The following is a 16822-nucleotide window of genomic DNA, read 5'->3' on the forward strand; positions in this document are numbered from 1 at the left end:
TCATTGGAAATGGAATTGATTTGTTTCTGGGGTTCATATAACATTACAATTATCGTAACCCTTTTTGCACTAGCTTTGCCATCCGTTTTTTCCCCCCTCGGATAACTTTCTTTGTTCATATACCTCCCTCGTGGTGTGTTTGCATTTCAAGCAGAGCTTTTATGTGTCTGTATTCTGTCACCACTACTTTCCTACTGCATTATAACCTTTTAATCAAGAAAAATGTATATTTAAAAAAAAAAAATCAAAATAGGGCCCTTGCCAACAGCAAGCCCTATAAAATACACTGAACATGTATCAAAAGTCAGGCAACACAAACAAATGACTGCACATTGAGTGGTTAACATAGATCTACATACATTTGTCAACATCATTTTGTCACAGTCTGGTCTGGGGCTATTTTATGTGAAAAGATTGTGACAGTTCAAGTGGATAGAACAAGCAATAAGAATGTATCAGTGGAGATACCGTTCATATCTGCATTTCATGACGAAAAGAGGGGAAAATGAGCCTCTCATTTGGTCGAGCCGCATTGCGTTCAGCTCCAGCCAAGCTCCAACCCTGCTGCAGAGCGCCGGTAATGGCTATTCTGGAGTACAAACTGTTCACCTGTTCCAATACACAAACCACAGGAGGGATCCAAGTGCAGTCTCTTTTCCACTGCACTTCTCTCACTGTGTGTCATCCATCTGGGCAAAAATAAGCACTTTTTTTCTGTCTGCTCTGCTAATTGTAGCTAAGCATAACTGACTTTTACTCTTTGGCCAGGCTGCTATTTGTAATGCCTCTGTTTCGAAAGGAAATGCCTCTAACAACAAAGAGGTTATTAGCCACGTTTTGCATTGCAAAATCCAGCTTGATATTTTTGTGGGGTTGCATCTAAAAAAAGGAGTTTCATCAAGTCTATTTCGTTCAAGTTCTTGCTCTGCTGCTGGTATGTTTTGACCTGTCCTCTATTACACTCAATACATTTACCTACATTTGCACAACCTAAAATCATACGCTTCAAATCAAAAGCCAGTTTCTTTTTTTTTTGTGCCAGAGGTCCGTTTCCAGATAACACTTCCTGCATTTAGCAGCTTTTCTTTTTTTGTGGGATTATGTTTTGTACTGTGGCCTGACTATAATGACGAGTTGTATCTGTTTGATCATGTCTATATCCTCCTCAGTGGAATCCACTTACAAGCCTACGTAGCCTATACGCATCCTAAATGATTCCCAAATCTATCATCAACCTATTGGATCCCTCTCATTCCATTCTCTGTGGGCTACTTTTAGTTTGGTCCATGACGTCTAGCCACTTAAGAGGATAGATCAACTCAGTACAGTACAGCCTACTTATGATTTATGAAGTAAAAACCCTTATGGCCTTTTGCCAAAGAGATTTAGCACAGAATATAAGTTTAAATGATTTGGAGGATCAAAGGAGATTTTATCGAATCAATCCAGATGATAGCTTGCCATTGTTAATCATTGACCATGAGTTAATATTAATATAATCAGGGGTGTTACTAAAATAAAGTGTCATTTAAAATGCATTTTGGGGAACTAAGAGGCCTAGCTTTCCTGTCAGTTCCACTTAAATTGACTAAGCTGGAAACCAGAAAATGAATTGTCAAATATTTTACCATTACTCACAGTCTTGGGATACATTAAATATTTTGATATGTCAATAGAAATGTCCCCTGATAAACAATTTAAAAGTTTAGTAAAGAATCGATATAAAAATAAATTACTAGGTGCACTGCACATAATGCCATATTGAAAAAATGTAAATTAAAGAAAGGAAAGGAAGAGGAAAACAATGGAATGTTTATTTTATATTTTTTTTACTGACATTTTCGCCACTTTCTTGGTTCTTATGCTTACATAATGAATATGGTTTCTTAAATGAGTTGTATGCGAACGACTACATGTTAATATCTAAAAGAAAATCATAAAGCCCTGCTTAGCTTACACCTAATAACTACTTAAAACTGATGTCCAGTGTCATAAGCGATGTAGGCTAAATCTCTGTCGTAATCTGGTCCGTCTTAATCCATATCAAGTTGTTGTATTCTGATTGGAGATTTTAAAGAAGACGAAGACAATCTTTGTCTTTATTTCTAGGTTTCATGTTCAACTAGCCAAAATAAGTGTCCCGTGTATTATCTCTGACGTACTTGAGGAATTGTAGCATAATCTTGCAGTTGCTGTCCTGTCCATACTATTATTATTTTCATTAAATATTTGATTTGTCAATCCTCTTAACAGTCATTTGAACTACAAGACATGCGTTTTCAAGATATGGAAACTGTCATGAAATGTGCGTTGAATGTCTCTGCTAAACATTCTAACTAAGCTCAAATGGGGACATACGAGTTGTTACTCTCTCTGCCCAGGCAAATTTTCTCGGAATAGCATGGCCTTAACATGAACAATTGATTCAAAACTGACAGCCTCGTTCTTTATTCTCTTTGCTCCTACTTTGTTTCTTAGATGGTTGCCAAGATACGCTTAATGAAGTGCCCAACCAAAATGGCTGCCAGGACTCAATAACAAAACCCCATGATTCCTTTGGATGGTCTGAAGTGGTGACTGATGACTCTCTCCATGAGGAGGTTGCCATCTCGGAAATTCTGGAAGATGAAGAGGTGGAGGAACGAAACCAAGAAGAAGAGGAAGAAGAAGACCAAAGTCAGGACAGGATTAGTATGACTTGCAGTTCCTCGCCACGTAAAAGCCCGTACGGGGACAGTCGGAAAGCAGAGTGGGAGCCTCTGTCCCTGACTCATTCTGCTAGGGTGAATGGCTCCAACGGCTTCATCAGCAGCCCCTCCAGAGCCACCACCGGAGAAGGACACCCATTGGACAGGAACAGCCACCAACACATGAGAGAGGACAATCCTGACTCGGACCTGAGGGGGTACAACATGGGCAGAGTAGGCCCCTTCCAGGCAGGGGCCCTGCGGCTCTACCCCAGTGAGGAGGACAGTGAGGGGGAGCCAGAGGTGGAGAGGCCTCCCCAGCTGGAGGCCTGGGCGCTGGGCCTGCAAGAGATGGAGAGACCGCTGGGCCTGGAGATGGACCGAGACAGAGGAGACAGAGACAGGGACAGAGGGAGGGTGAACCTGAGCCTCCTGGAGCAGGCCATGGTCCTGCAGTCAGAGCAGAGGCATGTCATCCACAACGCCTACAGAGAGATGGACAGGTTCCTACTGGAGCAGATGACCAATGAGAGGAGGCACCAAAGGCTACTGGATGTAAACTCCAGGGTGAGCTATCATGGATGCAAAGGTATGGATAATAGATTTGAATATGTCTTATTTCTTTGTCACTTCAAGATTTTTGCTATTTTATCAGGTTTATGTTTTTTTCACAACAGGCTTTATCAATGTGATGACAGAGAGGACCCTCTGCTTTTGTTTGGGTACTATTTCGGAAACTTGAGCACAATAGAACCACATACAGTGAATATTGCACTTATTGCTATGAAGAGTAGTGGGCATAAAAGAAGTACGCAGCAGACATGATTATGCATGTTTATCTAGTACGTATCAGACCTCTTGTGATGTTAATAATGAGGCTCTTCGAAACATAAAAATAATAAAATAACCGTATTCTGAGGGAGAAATCGGAGGGAGGAGGAGGGTAAAAATCCTCTTAAGTACTAAAAACATTTTGGCAACAAATGAAGTAATAGACAAAAACAGACTAAAATAAAAAATATAAAAAATCTTCTGATGGAATTGCTACTACTCAGAAAATTGGATTTTGATAGGAATCAACTGGATATTTAACCATGACCATAACTCTTAAATCCACCCAAAGTACCCCTCATGTTTTCCACTGATTCTTCAAATGACTGAAGCCTAATGTGTAATCCCAGATGTAATCTTTCGATGGATGGGCATTAAGAAATGAATGCCCTGTGTTGAACTGGAAGCCTTAACTAAAATTACAGATTAAAAGAAGCATTTTGCAAAAAAAGTGTCTAGCTCTTTGCATGATACTGTCCTGCAATCTGTATGTTTCTATGTAGCTACTGTATATCTATGTATATCTATAGCACTGTAGCTTTGGTATTTAAATGCGTTTCCACTTAGCAATTCCCAGAATCTCACTTAAAACACATTTTCGAGGAACATTCATTCAAGAGAACCTCTACAAGTTGAATCAATTTAAAAAAAAAATTGTTTACCTTTATTTTACTAGGCAAGTCAGTTAAGAACAAATTCTTATTTTCAATGACGGCCTAGGAACAGTGGGTTAACTGCCTGTTCAGGGGCAGAACGACAGATTTTGTACCTTGTCAGCTCAGGGATTTGAACTTGCAACCTTTCGGTTACTAGTCCAACGCTCTAACCACTAGGCTACCCTGCCGTCCCAGGGTGGCCTAGTGGTTAAACTAGGTTCATTAGCTAAGACAATATTTCCAAAATACTTTTTTAATGAACTATTACCTTTGTTCTACTCTTTGTTTGTGTGGTAAGGAAGGTTATAAAGCATGTCAAGAAGGATACTGCAACATTCTTAAAGGTGCTGTTATGTATGCCTATGTACAGTATGTGTGACATATGTGAATGTCTTATGTATAAATCAAAGAGTTCCTGCTGTTTGTCTCCTCCCAGACTCTCCACGGCCAGACAAGAAGGACATTAGGTGTCCCACCCCTGGGTGTGATGGAACTGGTCATGTCACTGGTTTGTACCCCCACCACCGGAGTCTGTCCGGCTGTCCCCACAAAGTCAGAGTTCCCCCAGAGAGTAAGTCACTCACGTAGACACCTGCTGTATACATCATACATACACAAGCACGCACACATATAGAATACAATGGAATGAGATGTTGTGATCAATCATGAAATAAGTTCTGATGTTCGAAAGGAAATCATGACGTTATCAAACACAGATGTAGGATCTTAATTTGAGCCAGTTTGCTACAGCAGGACAATAATCCTGGAACAACAGGACATGTGGATTATGATGAAGGCCATTTATGTAGGGGTTGATGCCTTTTTCGTGAGGGAAAATCAAGTCTGAAATTTGAAAGTGGAAATTACGGATGCATTTTTGAACCTCAAATGCACTGCCAGTTTAACATTTCCCGCAACAAGGTGGTCAAATGAAGACCTGTAGGTGCAGAAACTCTTTGATTGAAGGGCATCTCCACATTTTCCATTTATAGAATAATGCAAATAGAAAAATAATACTTGTTGTCACCTAGGAACTTGGAGTTTACCTCTAATTTCTGAATATTGAAAAGGCTTTTTTTTATTGGCTGTGATTTAGTCATTTAAATGTAACATAATAAACATTAAACACTGATGTTACAAAAGGAACATAAAAAGCAATTACATTTTGTTCAATATGAAAGCATGTGCTCTTAGACCAGAGGCAGTGTTTGCAAATCAAAGGGGTTACTAACTCTGTATTCAAAATAAATAGACAAAAACCTGCAAACTAATTGGAAAATATGTACAGAAAATAAAAGTTTCCAAGGATACCGAGTGGAACTCCAACAATGACAATGTTTTATGAAAAAAATATCTGCGCTTTCTTGTTATAGTCTTATTTCCACTAAGGTATTTATATTATGCAACCAACACACAGTGCACTGACAATGGGAACAGTGCTAGTTGGAGATGCTTGTGTCTTCAAAGGATCTGTGCACTATAACCATGGTTTCTGTCTGATCTCACTACATAAGCAATGTGTTAATTGAATAAAATGGTCAAGAAATGAACAGGCAGAATGTATGCCCATAGTTTTCAACTTGATTCTTTTCCTGTCTTTTCAAGTCTGTTAATTCTGTTAACTCTTGGCATGACTCCTATGCCTACTCTAAATGATGTCACCACTGATGCAGTATATTCACCAGCGATGCAGTATATTCACCACTGATGCAGTATATTCACCACCGATGCAGTATTATCACAAGCGATGCAGTATATTCACCAGCGATGCAGTATATTCACCACCGATGCAGTATATTCACCAGCGATGCAGTATATTCACCACCGATGCAGTATATTCACCACCGATGCAGTATATTCACCAGCGATGCAGTATATTCACCACTGATGCAGTATTATCACCAGCGATGCAGTATATTCACCACTGATGCAGTATATTCACCACTGATGCAGTATATTCACCACTGATGCAGTATATTCACCACTGATGCAGTATATTCACCACTGATGCAGTATATTCACCACCGATGCAGTATATTCACCACCGATGCAGTATATTCACCACCGATGCAGTATATTCACCAGCGATGCAGTATATTCACCACCGATGCAGTATATTCACCACTGATGCAGTATATTCACCACTGATGCAGTATTATCACCAGCGATGCAGTATATTCACCACCGATGCAGTATATTCACCAGCGATGCAGTATATTCACCACTGATGTATAATCACCACTGATGTATAATCACCACTGATGTACAGTACAGCTCTCCTTCTACTAACCCTACTGTTTCACCTACTGGCCCTCTCCTCTCCCGTCTGTCCCCAGTCCTGGCCATGCATGAAAACGTCCTCAAGTGTCCTACTCCCGGGTGCACAGGAAGAGGCCATGTAAACAGCAATCGTAGCACCCACCGGAGGTACAGCCTGCAGGACTAACCTATTAAAAAATGACAAACTGTACATAGACAGGTTCAATGTCAGACTAATGGGCTTGATTTCCTTCTATTCATCCTCCTCCCCCAGTCTCTCAGGCTGCCCCATTGCTGCTGCAGTGAAAGTCCCCAAACCTCAAGAGGAGAGCCCCAAATACAGACAAGCACCAGAACGATTGTCCAGGTAAAAATCATATGGACTGAGAATGTATGTTATAACACACGTTAAAGCTGTAATATTGCAGTATTGTCACTCTTGACTGTTGACGATTATTGAAGCGCATGTGGACATACATTATGATGACAGTAAACCAATGAGACATTGAAAACTATACTATAAAACATTTTATTCTGAGAGCATAGTCCCTTTTGATATAAACCAGTGTTTGTGCTCGTTGACGATATCATATAAGATCAGGAGCTATGTTTGTTAACATTTACAGTATCGTGTCCAGTTTATCCAGTCAGTGTATTGTAAAAGGAATGACAACATATCGCCTAGCAAAGCATCACAGATACGGTTTCTCAGTGTCATTTGTACTTAAGCAATGGGTTAAGGTCCCATGGGATTCTCCCTATTAGAGATGCAGAGCGTAAGAGCTCTTTGTTCCCCTGAAGAGAAATGACAGGCAGACTGCCTACTCATACAAAATGAATTAGTTGGGCAACATGCCTGTGTGTGAACATACAATCCAGATCAGATCCCACAATCCAGGAGGAGGTCGTTGATATTATTATAGGATTCAAGGGACACCGTGTCCATATTCCTTCACAACCACCTCGTATCAATATTATTCCGTGTTCTATTACTTCCACAATCACCACCACCTCTTCCACATGCATGTTGTGCATAATGTGCATGCACAGTGGCAAGCAAAAAAAGTATGTGAACCCTTTGGAATGATCTGGATGTCTGCATAAATTGGTCATACAATTAGATCGGATCTTCATCTAAGTCACAACAACAGACAAGCACAGTCTGCTTAAACTGATAACACACAAATTATTGCATTTTCTTGTCTATATTGAATACATCATTTAAACATTCACAGTGTAGGTTGGGGAAAGTATGTCAACCCCTAGGCTAATGACTTCTCCAAAAGCTCATTGGAGTCAGGAGTCAGCTAACCTGGAGTACAATCATTGAGACGAGTTTGGAGATGTTGGTTAGAGCTGCCCTGCCCTATAAAAAAACAAACACTCAACAACATTTGAGTTTGCTATTCACAAGAAGCATTGCCTGATGTGAACCATGCCTCAAACAACAGAGATCTCAGAAGACCCAAGTTTAAGAATTGTGGTCTTGCATAAAACTGGAAAGGGTTACAAAAGTATCTCTAAAAGCCTCGATGTTCATCAGTCCACGGTAAGACAAATTGTCTATAAATGGAGAAAGTTCAGCACTGTTGTTACTCTCCCTAGGAGTGGCCGTCCTGCAAAGATGACTGCAAGAGCACAGAGCAGAATGCTCAATGAGTTTAAGTAGAATCCTAGAGTGTCAGCTAAAGACTTACAGAAATCTCTGGAACATGCTAACATCTCTGTTGACGAGTCTACGACACGTAAAACACTAAACAAGAATGATGTTCATGGGAGGACACCACGGAAGAAGCCACTGCTGTCCAAAAAAAAACATTGCTGCATGTCTGAAATACGCAAAAGAGCATCTGGATGTTCCACAGCGCTACTGGCAAAATATTATGTGGACAGATGAAACTAAAGTTGTGGTGTTTGGAAGGAACACACAACACTATGTGTGGAGAAGAAAAAGTCACAGCACAGCACACCAACATCAAAACCTCATCTCAACTGTAAAGTATGGTGAAGAGAGCATCATGATTTGGAGCTGCTTTGCTGCCTCAGGGCCTGGACAGCTTGCTATCATCGACAAAAATGAATTCCCAAGTTTATCAAGACATTTTGCAGGAGAATGTAAGGCTATCTGTCCGCCAATTGAAGTTCAACAGAAGTTGAGTGATGCAACAGGACAACGACCCAAAAGATAGAAGTAAATCAACAACAGAATGGCTTCAACAGAAGAAAATACTCCTTCTGGTGTGGCCCAGTCAGTCCTGACCTCAACCTGATTTCAAATGCTGTGGTATGACTTCGAGAGCGATTCGCACCAGACATCCCAATAATATTGCTGAACTGAAACAGTTTTGGAAAGAGGAATGGTCCAAAATTCTTCCTGACCGTGCAGGTCTGACTGTGCAGATCTGATCCGCAACTACAGAAAAGGTTTGGTTGAGGTTATTGCTGCCAAAGGAGGGTCAACCAGTTATTAAATCCAAGGGTTTACGTGCTTTTTTCCAACCTGCACTGTGAATGTTTACACAGTGTGTTCAATAAAGACATGAAAATGTATAATTGTTTGTGTGTTATTAGTTTAAGCAGACAGTGATTGTCTATTGTTGTGACTTAGATGAAGATCAGATTGCATTTTATGACCAATTTATGCAGAAGTCCAGGTAATTCCAAAGGGTTCACATACTTTCTCTTGCCACTGTAAGTGTCAATTTCCTGTTCCTTACATGGACTTTATTTGACACATACAGTAGCCACTTTCCTCATCAAATCCAACAACAACACCTCGTCTTCTTGGATTCTTCTCCAACCAGACCTCTCGGCCCCCTCATGAAGAAGTTGGAGTTCAACCAGTACAGCTACAGGTTCGCCCATCACCATCCTGTCACCGCCGCCTTGCAAGCCAACCTCACCAAGGACATGGACAAGTACAGCAAGATCCGCTTTGATTACGCCAGCTTTGATGCACAGGTCTTCGGCAAACAACCTCTGATGGCACCCAACCAGGACCAAAAAATCTCTCCTTCACACTTCCCTGACTGTGAGTTTCGCACATTTGATTTGATTCAGGGGGGGGGCATGTGTCAAGCCACATTAAACGGATTTAATGTGTCGCTCATCTTCTGCCACAAATGTGCAGCCCATACATGATCAGACAACATCCAAACTATGAGTATGCGACACACTCACAAGGTTCCTGTAAACAAGACAATCATGCTTGTTTAATATTGCTTACATTTACAGTTTAGTCATTTAGCAGACGGTCCTATCCAGAGCGACTTACAGTTAGTGCTTTCATCTTAAGGTAGCTAGGTGGGACAACCACGCATCTTAGTCGTAGTAAGTCAAATTTTTCACAAAGTAGCTATCAGCAAAGTCAGTGCTAGTATGATTTTTAAAAAACATTGTTTTGAACAGATCTGTCAGATCCTGAGAGAATTGTCATTTTATCAAGAAATACCTGTATTATCAACACAGACTTTATTTATTCAAGCACAGACTGATGCCATTGCAACCACACTGTAACAGCAAATGTATAGCTGGTTGCACGACGCACCATCATATAGTGAGTATAATCAGTTGTTCCTGTATCTCTGTGTAACTTGCTGAATGTGTGTTCTGTTATCTGGCAGCTCTACAGTACACTGGCTTCCTGGGTGCCCCTGGTAACCTCCTTCCCACGCCTGACCCCGGACGGCACAGCCCACCCACCCATTACAAACCGGGATGTGAGGGGCTCCAAGACACCGCAGCCACCACTGCCATCCTCAACCTCTCAACCCGCTACCGAAGCAACATGGAGGCCATCTCCATCTCCGGCCGGCCCCTGGCATCCTCCACAAAGGTAATCAAATTAGACCACTTGGAAAGGTATTTAATGGGGTCATTTTAAAGCAACTCTGATTTGTGTATAAAAAGGGAGAATCATCAAAAGGACTGTTTTTGGCAAAGAGATCGTGTCTCTGGTGGCAGGGAAACAAGAGGTTCCCCTCCATAAAGCTTTAATATACACAAAAGAAAATTTATATAATCACATCAAAAGAAAAAAATACTATCAGCCTTATTTCTCAATTAAAATTAGACTGTAGTTTCTACTTTTATGGAAATAGTCACAATTAATCAAAGATAAGTGAAGAAATCTGTCATTCATTTTTATGTTTTTTGCCGATGAGATCTTAGTCGCTCAATTTTACCTCCAAATGTTTGGTGCAATATTTCTAAACTAAAAAATGTGCATGAAAATGAGTCGTCTCTCGTCGAAAAGACAACAAATACTTTACTGAAGAATCCCTACTGTTGACCAATCACTGACGAAGGGGCATAGGCTTCGGTTACTGACTTCGTCTTGCCTCAAGAAACAATTTTGTGTGCCTGAACAACCAACAAAAACCTTACCGTCACAAAATGACGTCATAATACATGCACAAACTCTTCCTAGCGGTTACAAACACCCTTATTTCTCAATTACAACTAGACTCTGTAGTTTATGTAAAACATGTGGTCATGCGTATGATTTTATTAATGGACAAAAAAGGAAAAAGGGAAAAATGAATAACTGTATGAAAGTGTGTCTTGCATGCTGCAGATGGCGGAATATATTTTGCTTAGTAATATATTATCCAGGATCAACTGTGTCTCTATCAGATGGCCTATAAAACTAGTTCGGTGGATTAAACCAATCAGCTGAAGGACTCATTAGCTGAAATCTTTTATTCACACAAAACCAAAATCTCAGTGATTTATTAAATGTGCACCAGTTTAGTTTAAAACTGGACCCATTTGTGCATATCCTGTATAATCTCTAGAGGGGAAAAAAACAACAACTGCCCTGTCCACTACGTGGAAAACCATGATACTCTCAACTGAACTGAAACTTGGCCTTCCTATGCATTACGGTTGAGCATAACAACGAATGTCTCAAAACCCAAACAAGGCCCGTCTCTACATTATGTAATTTATGACAGATAATATTGATAGATAAATGATTCAAGGTTTCCAACACCTACACAGTACAGAACCCAGCTTGGTGAGCTGAGAATGTGGTCCTGTACCAGGTGCCAACCCACTGAATGAATAAAACAGTGTTAACAAGTTAATCATTTGTGCTCTTCTGCGTTGGACTTATGTAGCATACAGTACACTGTATAGGGCCATGCAACTCATATGTTTATTATGTCTCTGTAGGTTACCAGTGATGCAAATGCAACAAAAATGCATCACAACTCAATGTAAAAAGTTCATGCTATTGAGATTAGCTACAGACATGTCACCATCACAGACATAATTAAAATGGACAGCCACACACGCTTGCAATGTCCATGAAAATGATCCCCTTTAATTAATTTGAAAGGCTCTCTTTTGTTACAAAAATAATGGGGGATAGGTTGAATGGGACATATGCGTTGAATAATTGGTTTCATTTATAGGCCGTATTTCGGCATTTAATGAGGGAAAACTTTTAATACTATAAAACCTATAAAGCTGAAGCACACAGCCCAGCATTTCACATAACACAGAACGAGTAACACATCTGTCAGTGAGAAAACGTATGCTGCATTAAGCTTTTTCATTTTTCTTTTAATGGTGATGACCTAAAAACCAGCACCCCCAGCTGCCATCTTAGTTGTATGTCCTAGAAAACAGATAGATTACACAGCTGTCACAAAAAAAAAACTACACACCAAGCAACGATTATTATTTTGTTCAACAGAATTAATGCTGGCTTAACACCACACTTTTACCCCGGTGTTAGATAATCACTCAGCGTCTTATTTTCATGTAAATGTGTATTTGAGGTGCAATTCAAGTTATTTCTCGCAGGAATTATTGTTGTCATTTTCAGAGTGGCGCACACTTAAAGCATGGCAGTTGGTGCTATAAGGCCATGTCATGGAAATATAGGAATTTCAATCTTCATAACCCACATATCGTTATTTCCCATGAAACTGGCGTACCTGTATGTTTTTGTTAAAGACAGTTGACTATTTCAAAAAAGTTCATTACCTGCTGACTGTTACAGAGTCTGACTTGTGAACTTCTTCTCGTTTAGGACACGCCCATAGAGGTGGATGAGAACGGCACTCTGGACCTGAGTATGAAGAAAAGTCGGGAGGTGAATGCCCCACCCAAGGTGCCTTTGGGAGACGTTGCCCTGTCCCCTCCTGAGTCCACTCTCAAGCAGGCCGGCAGTGTGCACATCAGCCCTGCCTTCTACCATTCCCTGTGTGAGAGAGACGCCTGGGACACACCTCTCAACTTCAGCAAAGCACAACAAATGATGCACGACAGAGAGGTACAAGCTCTTGTTAAAGAGAGTGTTCCTCACAGCTGGTGTTCCTGGTTGTTGTTGATTTAAAAGGCCATGACATTCGTACTGTTATTAACTCACCGACGACAACATCTGGTGCTGAACACAGAATCTTTGAGAAGTAAATGTTTCACATCACAAGTATATACGTCATAAATACTGTCCATGTGGATTAAATGTGACTTTAAATGGATGTGTGGTTTACTGTAAGTATCCTTAAGCGTAATACATCAGCCTTACCGCCTAACCCCTAGGCTTGTGTTTTACGAGTAATAAATGGGATGTTTTCATTGATAATGTTCAAAACTCAAGACTGAGACAGGAAGTCAGGAGGTTAAGCAGATTTTTAAAGACACTTTATTAGTAAGACTGCATCCGAAATGGCACCCTATTTCCTCAAAAGTATTGCACCATATAGTGAAAAGGGTCCATTTCAAACGTACATATGTCTCTCAGCAGGAGGATTTTGACGACGCTTCTCTGGAGAACCAGAGCTACTCCGGAGACGCAAGCATGTTAAGCCCCAAGACCAAGATGCTCTTAAGAGATGCTAAGAAAGAGCTGATGAGGTATATCATGTTAAACATGGCGGGTCTGCTCATTCTGGGGGTCCAATGAGGGGAGAAATTGACATATTGAGGCTTCTTTGCTCAGTCATCTGTGTATAATGTGCATTTCCCTCTAAAAAGGTCAGCTGACAGATGGTCAGTCTTAATAACAAAAGTGTAATTCCCGACCAGACCTTTTAAATGGGGCAGTATATTATAAGTGGGGTGACTGAATACACACTCGGTGAAATGCACGGGACATGATCTATCCTATTATTAGCTCTTATATTGTTACCTATTATATATTACATATCGTTGTGACTGGTATGTCTGCAGGTTCATGTGGAGAGGAAATGTATCTTGTTAAAAGTGAGTTTTTACATGTCCGTATGTCCTCAGCTTTACCACTCTTGACTTTGTAGTTAGACTCTGTATGTTCTCTTGAGTTTGGCTCTGGGGATTTGATTCACTTCATGGCTCGACACGATTGAGTAGTTTACAGGAAACAAGTAGATCTTCCAAGTGAGCACCTTTTAATGAACAACGTTCTGCCACTCCAAATAAACACCTTCAGAGACGCTGTTGCGGTGAATGTGTTCGGGGAGCAAAATAAGTCCTACTAGATTTCCTGCTGCCACTAACACTTCACACTTCCAATTCCACTAATAACAAGTCAATGTCATGTTACCGAGGTTAACACACTGTGTTGAAAGTCCGTGCATTCTAGAGTATGGTCTTAACTAAGTGTTGTGCTCTCTGCAGCTGTCCTACCCCCGGCTGTGACGGTAGTGGCCATGTAACAGGAAATTATGCGTCACATCGAAGGTAATTACACACTCGTTAACACCAGCTAGTTAACACCGCAAGGCCTGGTTCAGAGGAACTATTGTTGATTGTTTCATGTTGATCAGCATTAATATGCTGCTGGAAAAGGAAACTATTGTTTTTGCAACCTTATTGTCGCTGTGGAATTTAAGTCATTTACAACGGCCTTGTAATTGTACTGAAACGTCGGACAGAAAACAACTGTACAAACTGAAGATGATAATGCAAATGGTTATCATATGGTTTGGGAGAGGATGACCTCTCTGCCACATTGCACTGTACAGTATATCAATCACTGTCTGACTTCAATTGAATTGAACTATGATCAAAGGGTTCATTGTAATAACTCTCTGGTGTGGATTCTCTGTCTGTAGTGTATCTGGGTGTCCCCTGGCTGACAAGACTCTCAAATCACTGATGGCAGCCAACTCTCAGGAACTAAAGTATGCGTTGTCCTGTCAGTCATTATCAACTGTTTCTAACTCTCATTCAACTTTGTGCTATTTTATTGGATTACATTATCCATTCTACCTGGTATCATGCTGTTTTAGTCATACAATACATTGACTACATTGAATCTGGACTTTTATCCACGTTGTGTGATCAGGCTGTATACACTGAGTGTACAAAACATTAAGAACACCTTCCTAATATTGAGTTGCAGCCCCTTTTTCCCTCAGGACAGTCCCGATTCGTTGTGGTATGGACTCTACATGGTGTCAAAAGTGTTCCACAGGGATGTTGACTTCAATTCTTTCCACAGTTGTGTCACGTTGGCTGGATGTCCTTTGGGTGGTGGACCATTCTAGACACACAATGGGAAATTGTTTAGCATGAAAAACCCAGCAGCGTTGCAGTTCTTGACACACTCGAACCGGAGCGCCTGGTACCAACTACCATACTCCGTTCAAAGGCACTTAAATCTTTTGTCTTGCCCATTCACCCTCTGAATGGCTTAAAAATCCTTCTTTAACCTGCCTCCTCCCCTTCATCTACACTGATTGAAATGGATTTAACAGGTGACATCAATAAGGGATTATAGCTTTCACCTGTTCAGTCTGTGTCATGTAAAGAGCCTGTGTTCCTAATGTTTTGTACACTCAGGGTACATAAAACAATGTACTGTATATCTCCTGACCTCATAAAGATCCTTTCCCTTCCATTTTTTTTAATGCATTTAAATATTATATAATTGTTCCAGAGTTTCACCTGTTTTGTCTGTCTCTCCACCTGCAGGTGCCCAACACTTGGATGTGATGGATCTGGACACGTGACCGGGAATTATGCTTCACACAGAAGGTAGTCTAGACTGGATGACACGAATGACTGAATTGATTAGAAATGGAATAGAAATGTGTTTGAATCTTGTTGTTTATCTTTCTGAATTGATTCATCTTTGACTTTTGGCAAACTGTTTTTTACATCCAAGAAGATACGATTCTGACGACTGATTCTTGAAAACTGATTTTGTTTTGTAGAATGTTGTTTTCAATGACATGCTTTGTGAGAATCACTGATGGAAGAGTTTGCTTGATTTTAGCCCTAAATTAGTGTTCATTATTGTTAAACCGTATTGTCTCTAAACATTTGTAGTTTGTCAGGATGTCCACGTGCCAGAAAGGGAGGCTTGAAGCTTACACCAAACAAAGATGAAAAAGACGACCAAGAAATGAAGTAAGAGATTATTCTTATGATTGTTGTTTTTCATGACTACATGATTGCTGTCTCAATGAATAAAAATACTTGTATCCGGTGGTTAAGAGGTCATTATACCAGAAAAATGAAAAGGAAATTGTTTACAATGATTAACAACATGTGTATAATACATGTTTCAAACACTGTAATATTTTTTAGTTGTCTTAATAGAATATCTGTCTTTTCACTCTCTTGTGAGTGTTTTCCTTATCATGGTGTGTTGTTTATTACAGGTCCCCCATACTACTGTATGGGTACAAAGCTTTGATTCACTGATGTAAAGCAGAATTATTCTAGATGCAGTTGTCTCTGGAAAAACTGATATTGGTCTTTAAAACAAACAAAAACATTTAATTGATTGCTGCTGCTTTAATCCAAAGTCCAATGTATGAGACCTTGTTTACTTCTACATCTGGACAGACACAGATTTCCCATTCTTTTTAAATTACTAATGCAGGGCCAAGAGCTTAGGAATTAGACTGGAATAAATCGCATACACATTAAGAGAGGGCGGGGGAGCGACAGGTAGCCTAGCGGTAAGAGTGTTGGGCCAATCACCGAAAGGTTGCTAGTTCGAATCTACCTACATGTAGTGCATCTGTAATGTTACTAGATTATTGTAAATTGTCGGCCATATGGCATGATTCTATTGTCCTGGTGCCTTACATCTGTAGTGTGTGGATGGATGGACGTAATGGGGTTGTTTTGTCCTCTAAGTGCTAGCAGTACTCTGAACAACGAAGTGCAACAACAAGCTTTGTTACAGTAGTACTCTGTTTGCACGCTAGCTCTGTGTTCCATTTGTACCATCTCAGCCTGCCTTTCACCTTTACCAATAAGGGAAGAGTTCAGCAACCCTCAAAATGACATTCTTTCACATGACGGGATACATGACAATTATGTGTAATTCATGTCACTCCATTACTGACCTGGAGAAAAGAGAGCTGTAAAAAAATGTAATTACCCTTATAACTCTTAATAATATTCAGCCAGACTTGTGCTTATGTTTTTCGATTACAAACA

At 40.3% G+C, this 16822-nt stretch overlaps 1 protein-coding gene across 1 annotated transcript in view; it reads left to right on the plus strand.

The window, feature by feature from the left end:
• Positions 1 to 16822, plus strand: part of LOC115102960 (suppression of tumorigenicity 18 protein-like) — a 50906-nt gene that overhangs the window by 29684 nt on the left and 4400 nt on the right. The window contains exons 6-18 of the mRNA XM_065005682.1: positions 2479 to 3276; positions 4611 to 4745; positions 6511 to 6601; positions 6708 to 6800; positions 9175 to 9464; positions 9964 to 9966; positions 10057 to 10268; positions 12474 to 12716; positions 13188 to 13300; positions 14042 to 14104; positions 14479 to 14547; positions 15341 to 15403; positions 15698 to 15778. Coding sequence (XP_064861754.1) covers positions 2479 to 3276; positions 4611 to 4745; positions 6511 to 6601; positions 6708 to 6800; positions 9175 to 9464; positions 9964 to 9966; positions 10057 to 10268; positions 12474 to 12716; positions 13188 to 13300; positions 14042 to 14104; positions 14479 to 14547; positions 15341 to 15403; positions 15698 to 15778 — 2254 coding nt within the window. The remainder of the gene's footprint in view (positions 1 to 2478; positions 3277 to 4610; positions 4746 to 6510; positions 6602 to 6707; positions 6801 to 9174; positions 9465 to 9963; positions 9967 to 10056; positions 10269 to 12473; positions 12717 to 13187; positions 13301 to 14041; positions 14105 to 14478; positions 14548 to 15340; positions 15404 to 15697; positions 15779 to 16822) is intronic.

Source organism: Oncorhynchus nerka, linkage group LG20 (genome assembly GCF_034236695.1).
Source record: "Oncorhynchus nerka isolate Pitt River linkage group LG20, Oner_Uvic_2.0, whole genome shotgun sequence".
Classification (NCBI taxonomy): domain Eukaryota; kingdom Metazoa; phylum Chordata; class Actinopteri; order Salmoniformes; family Salmonidae; genus Oncorhynchus; species Oncorhynchus nerka.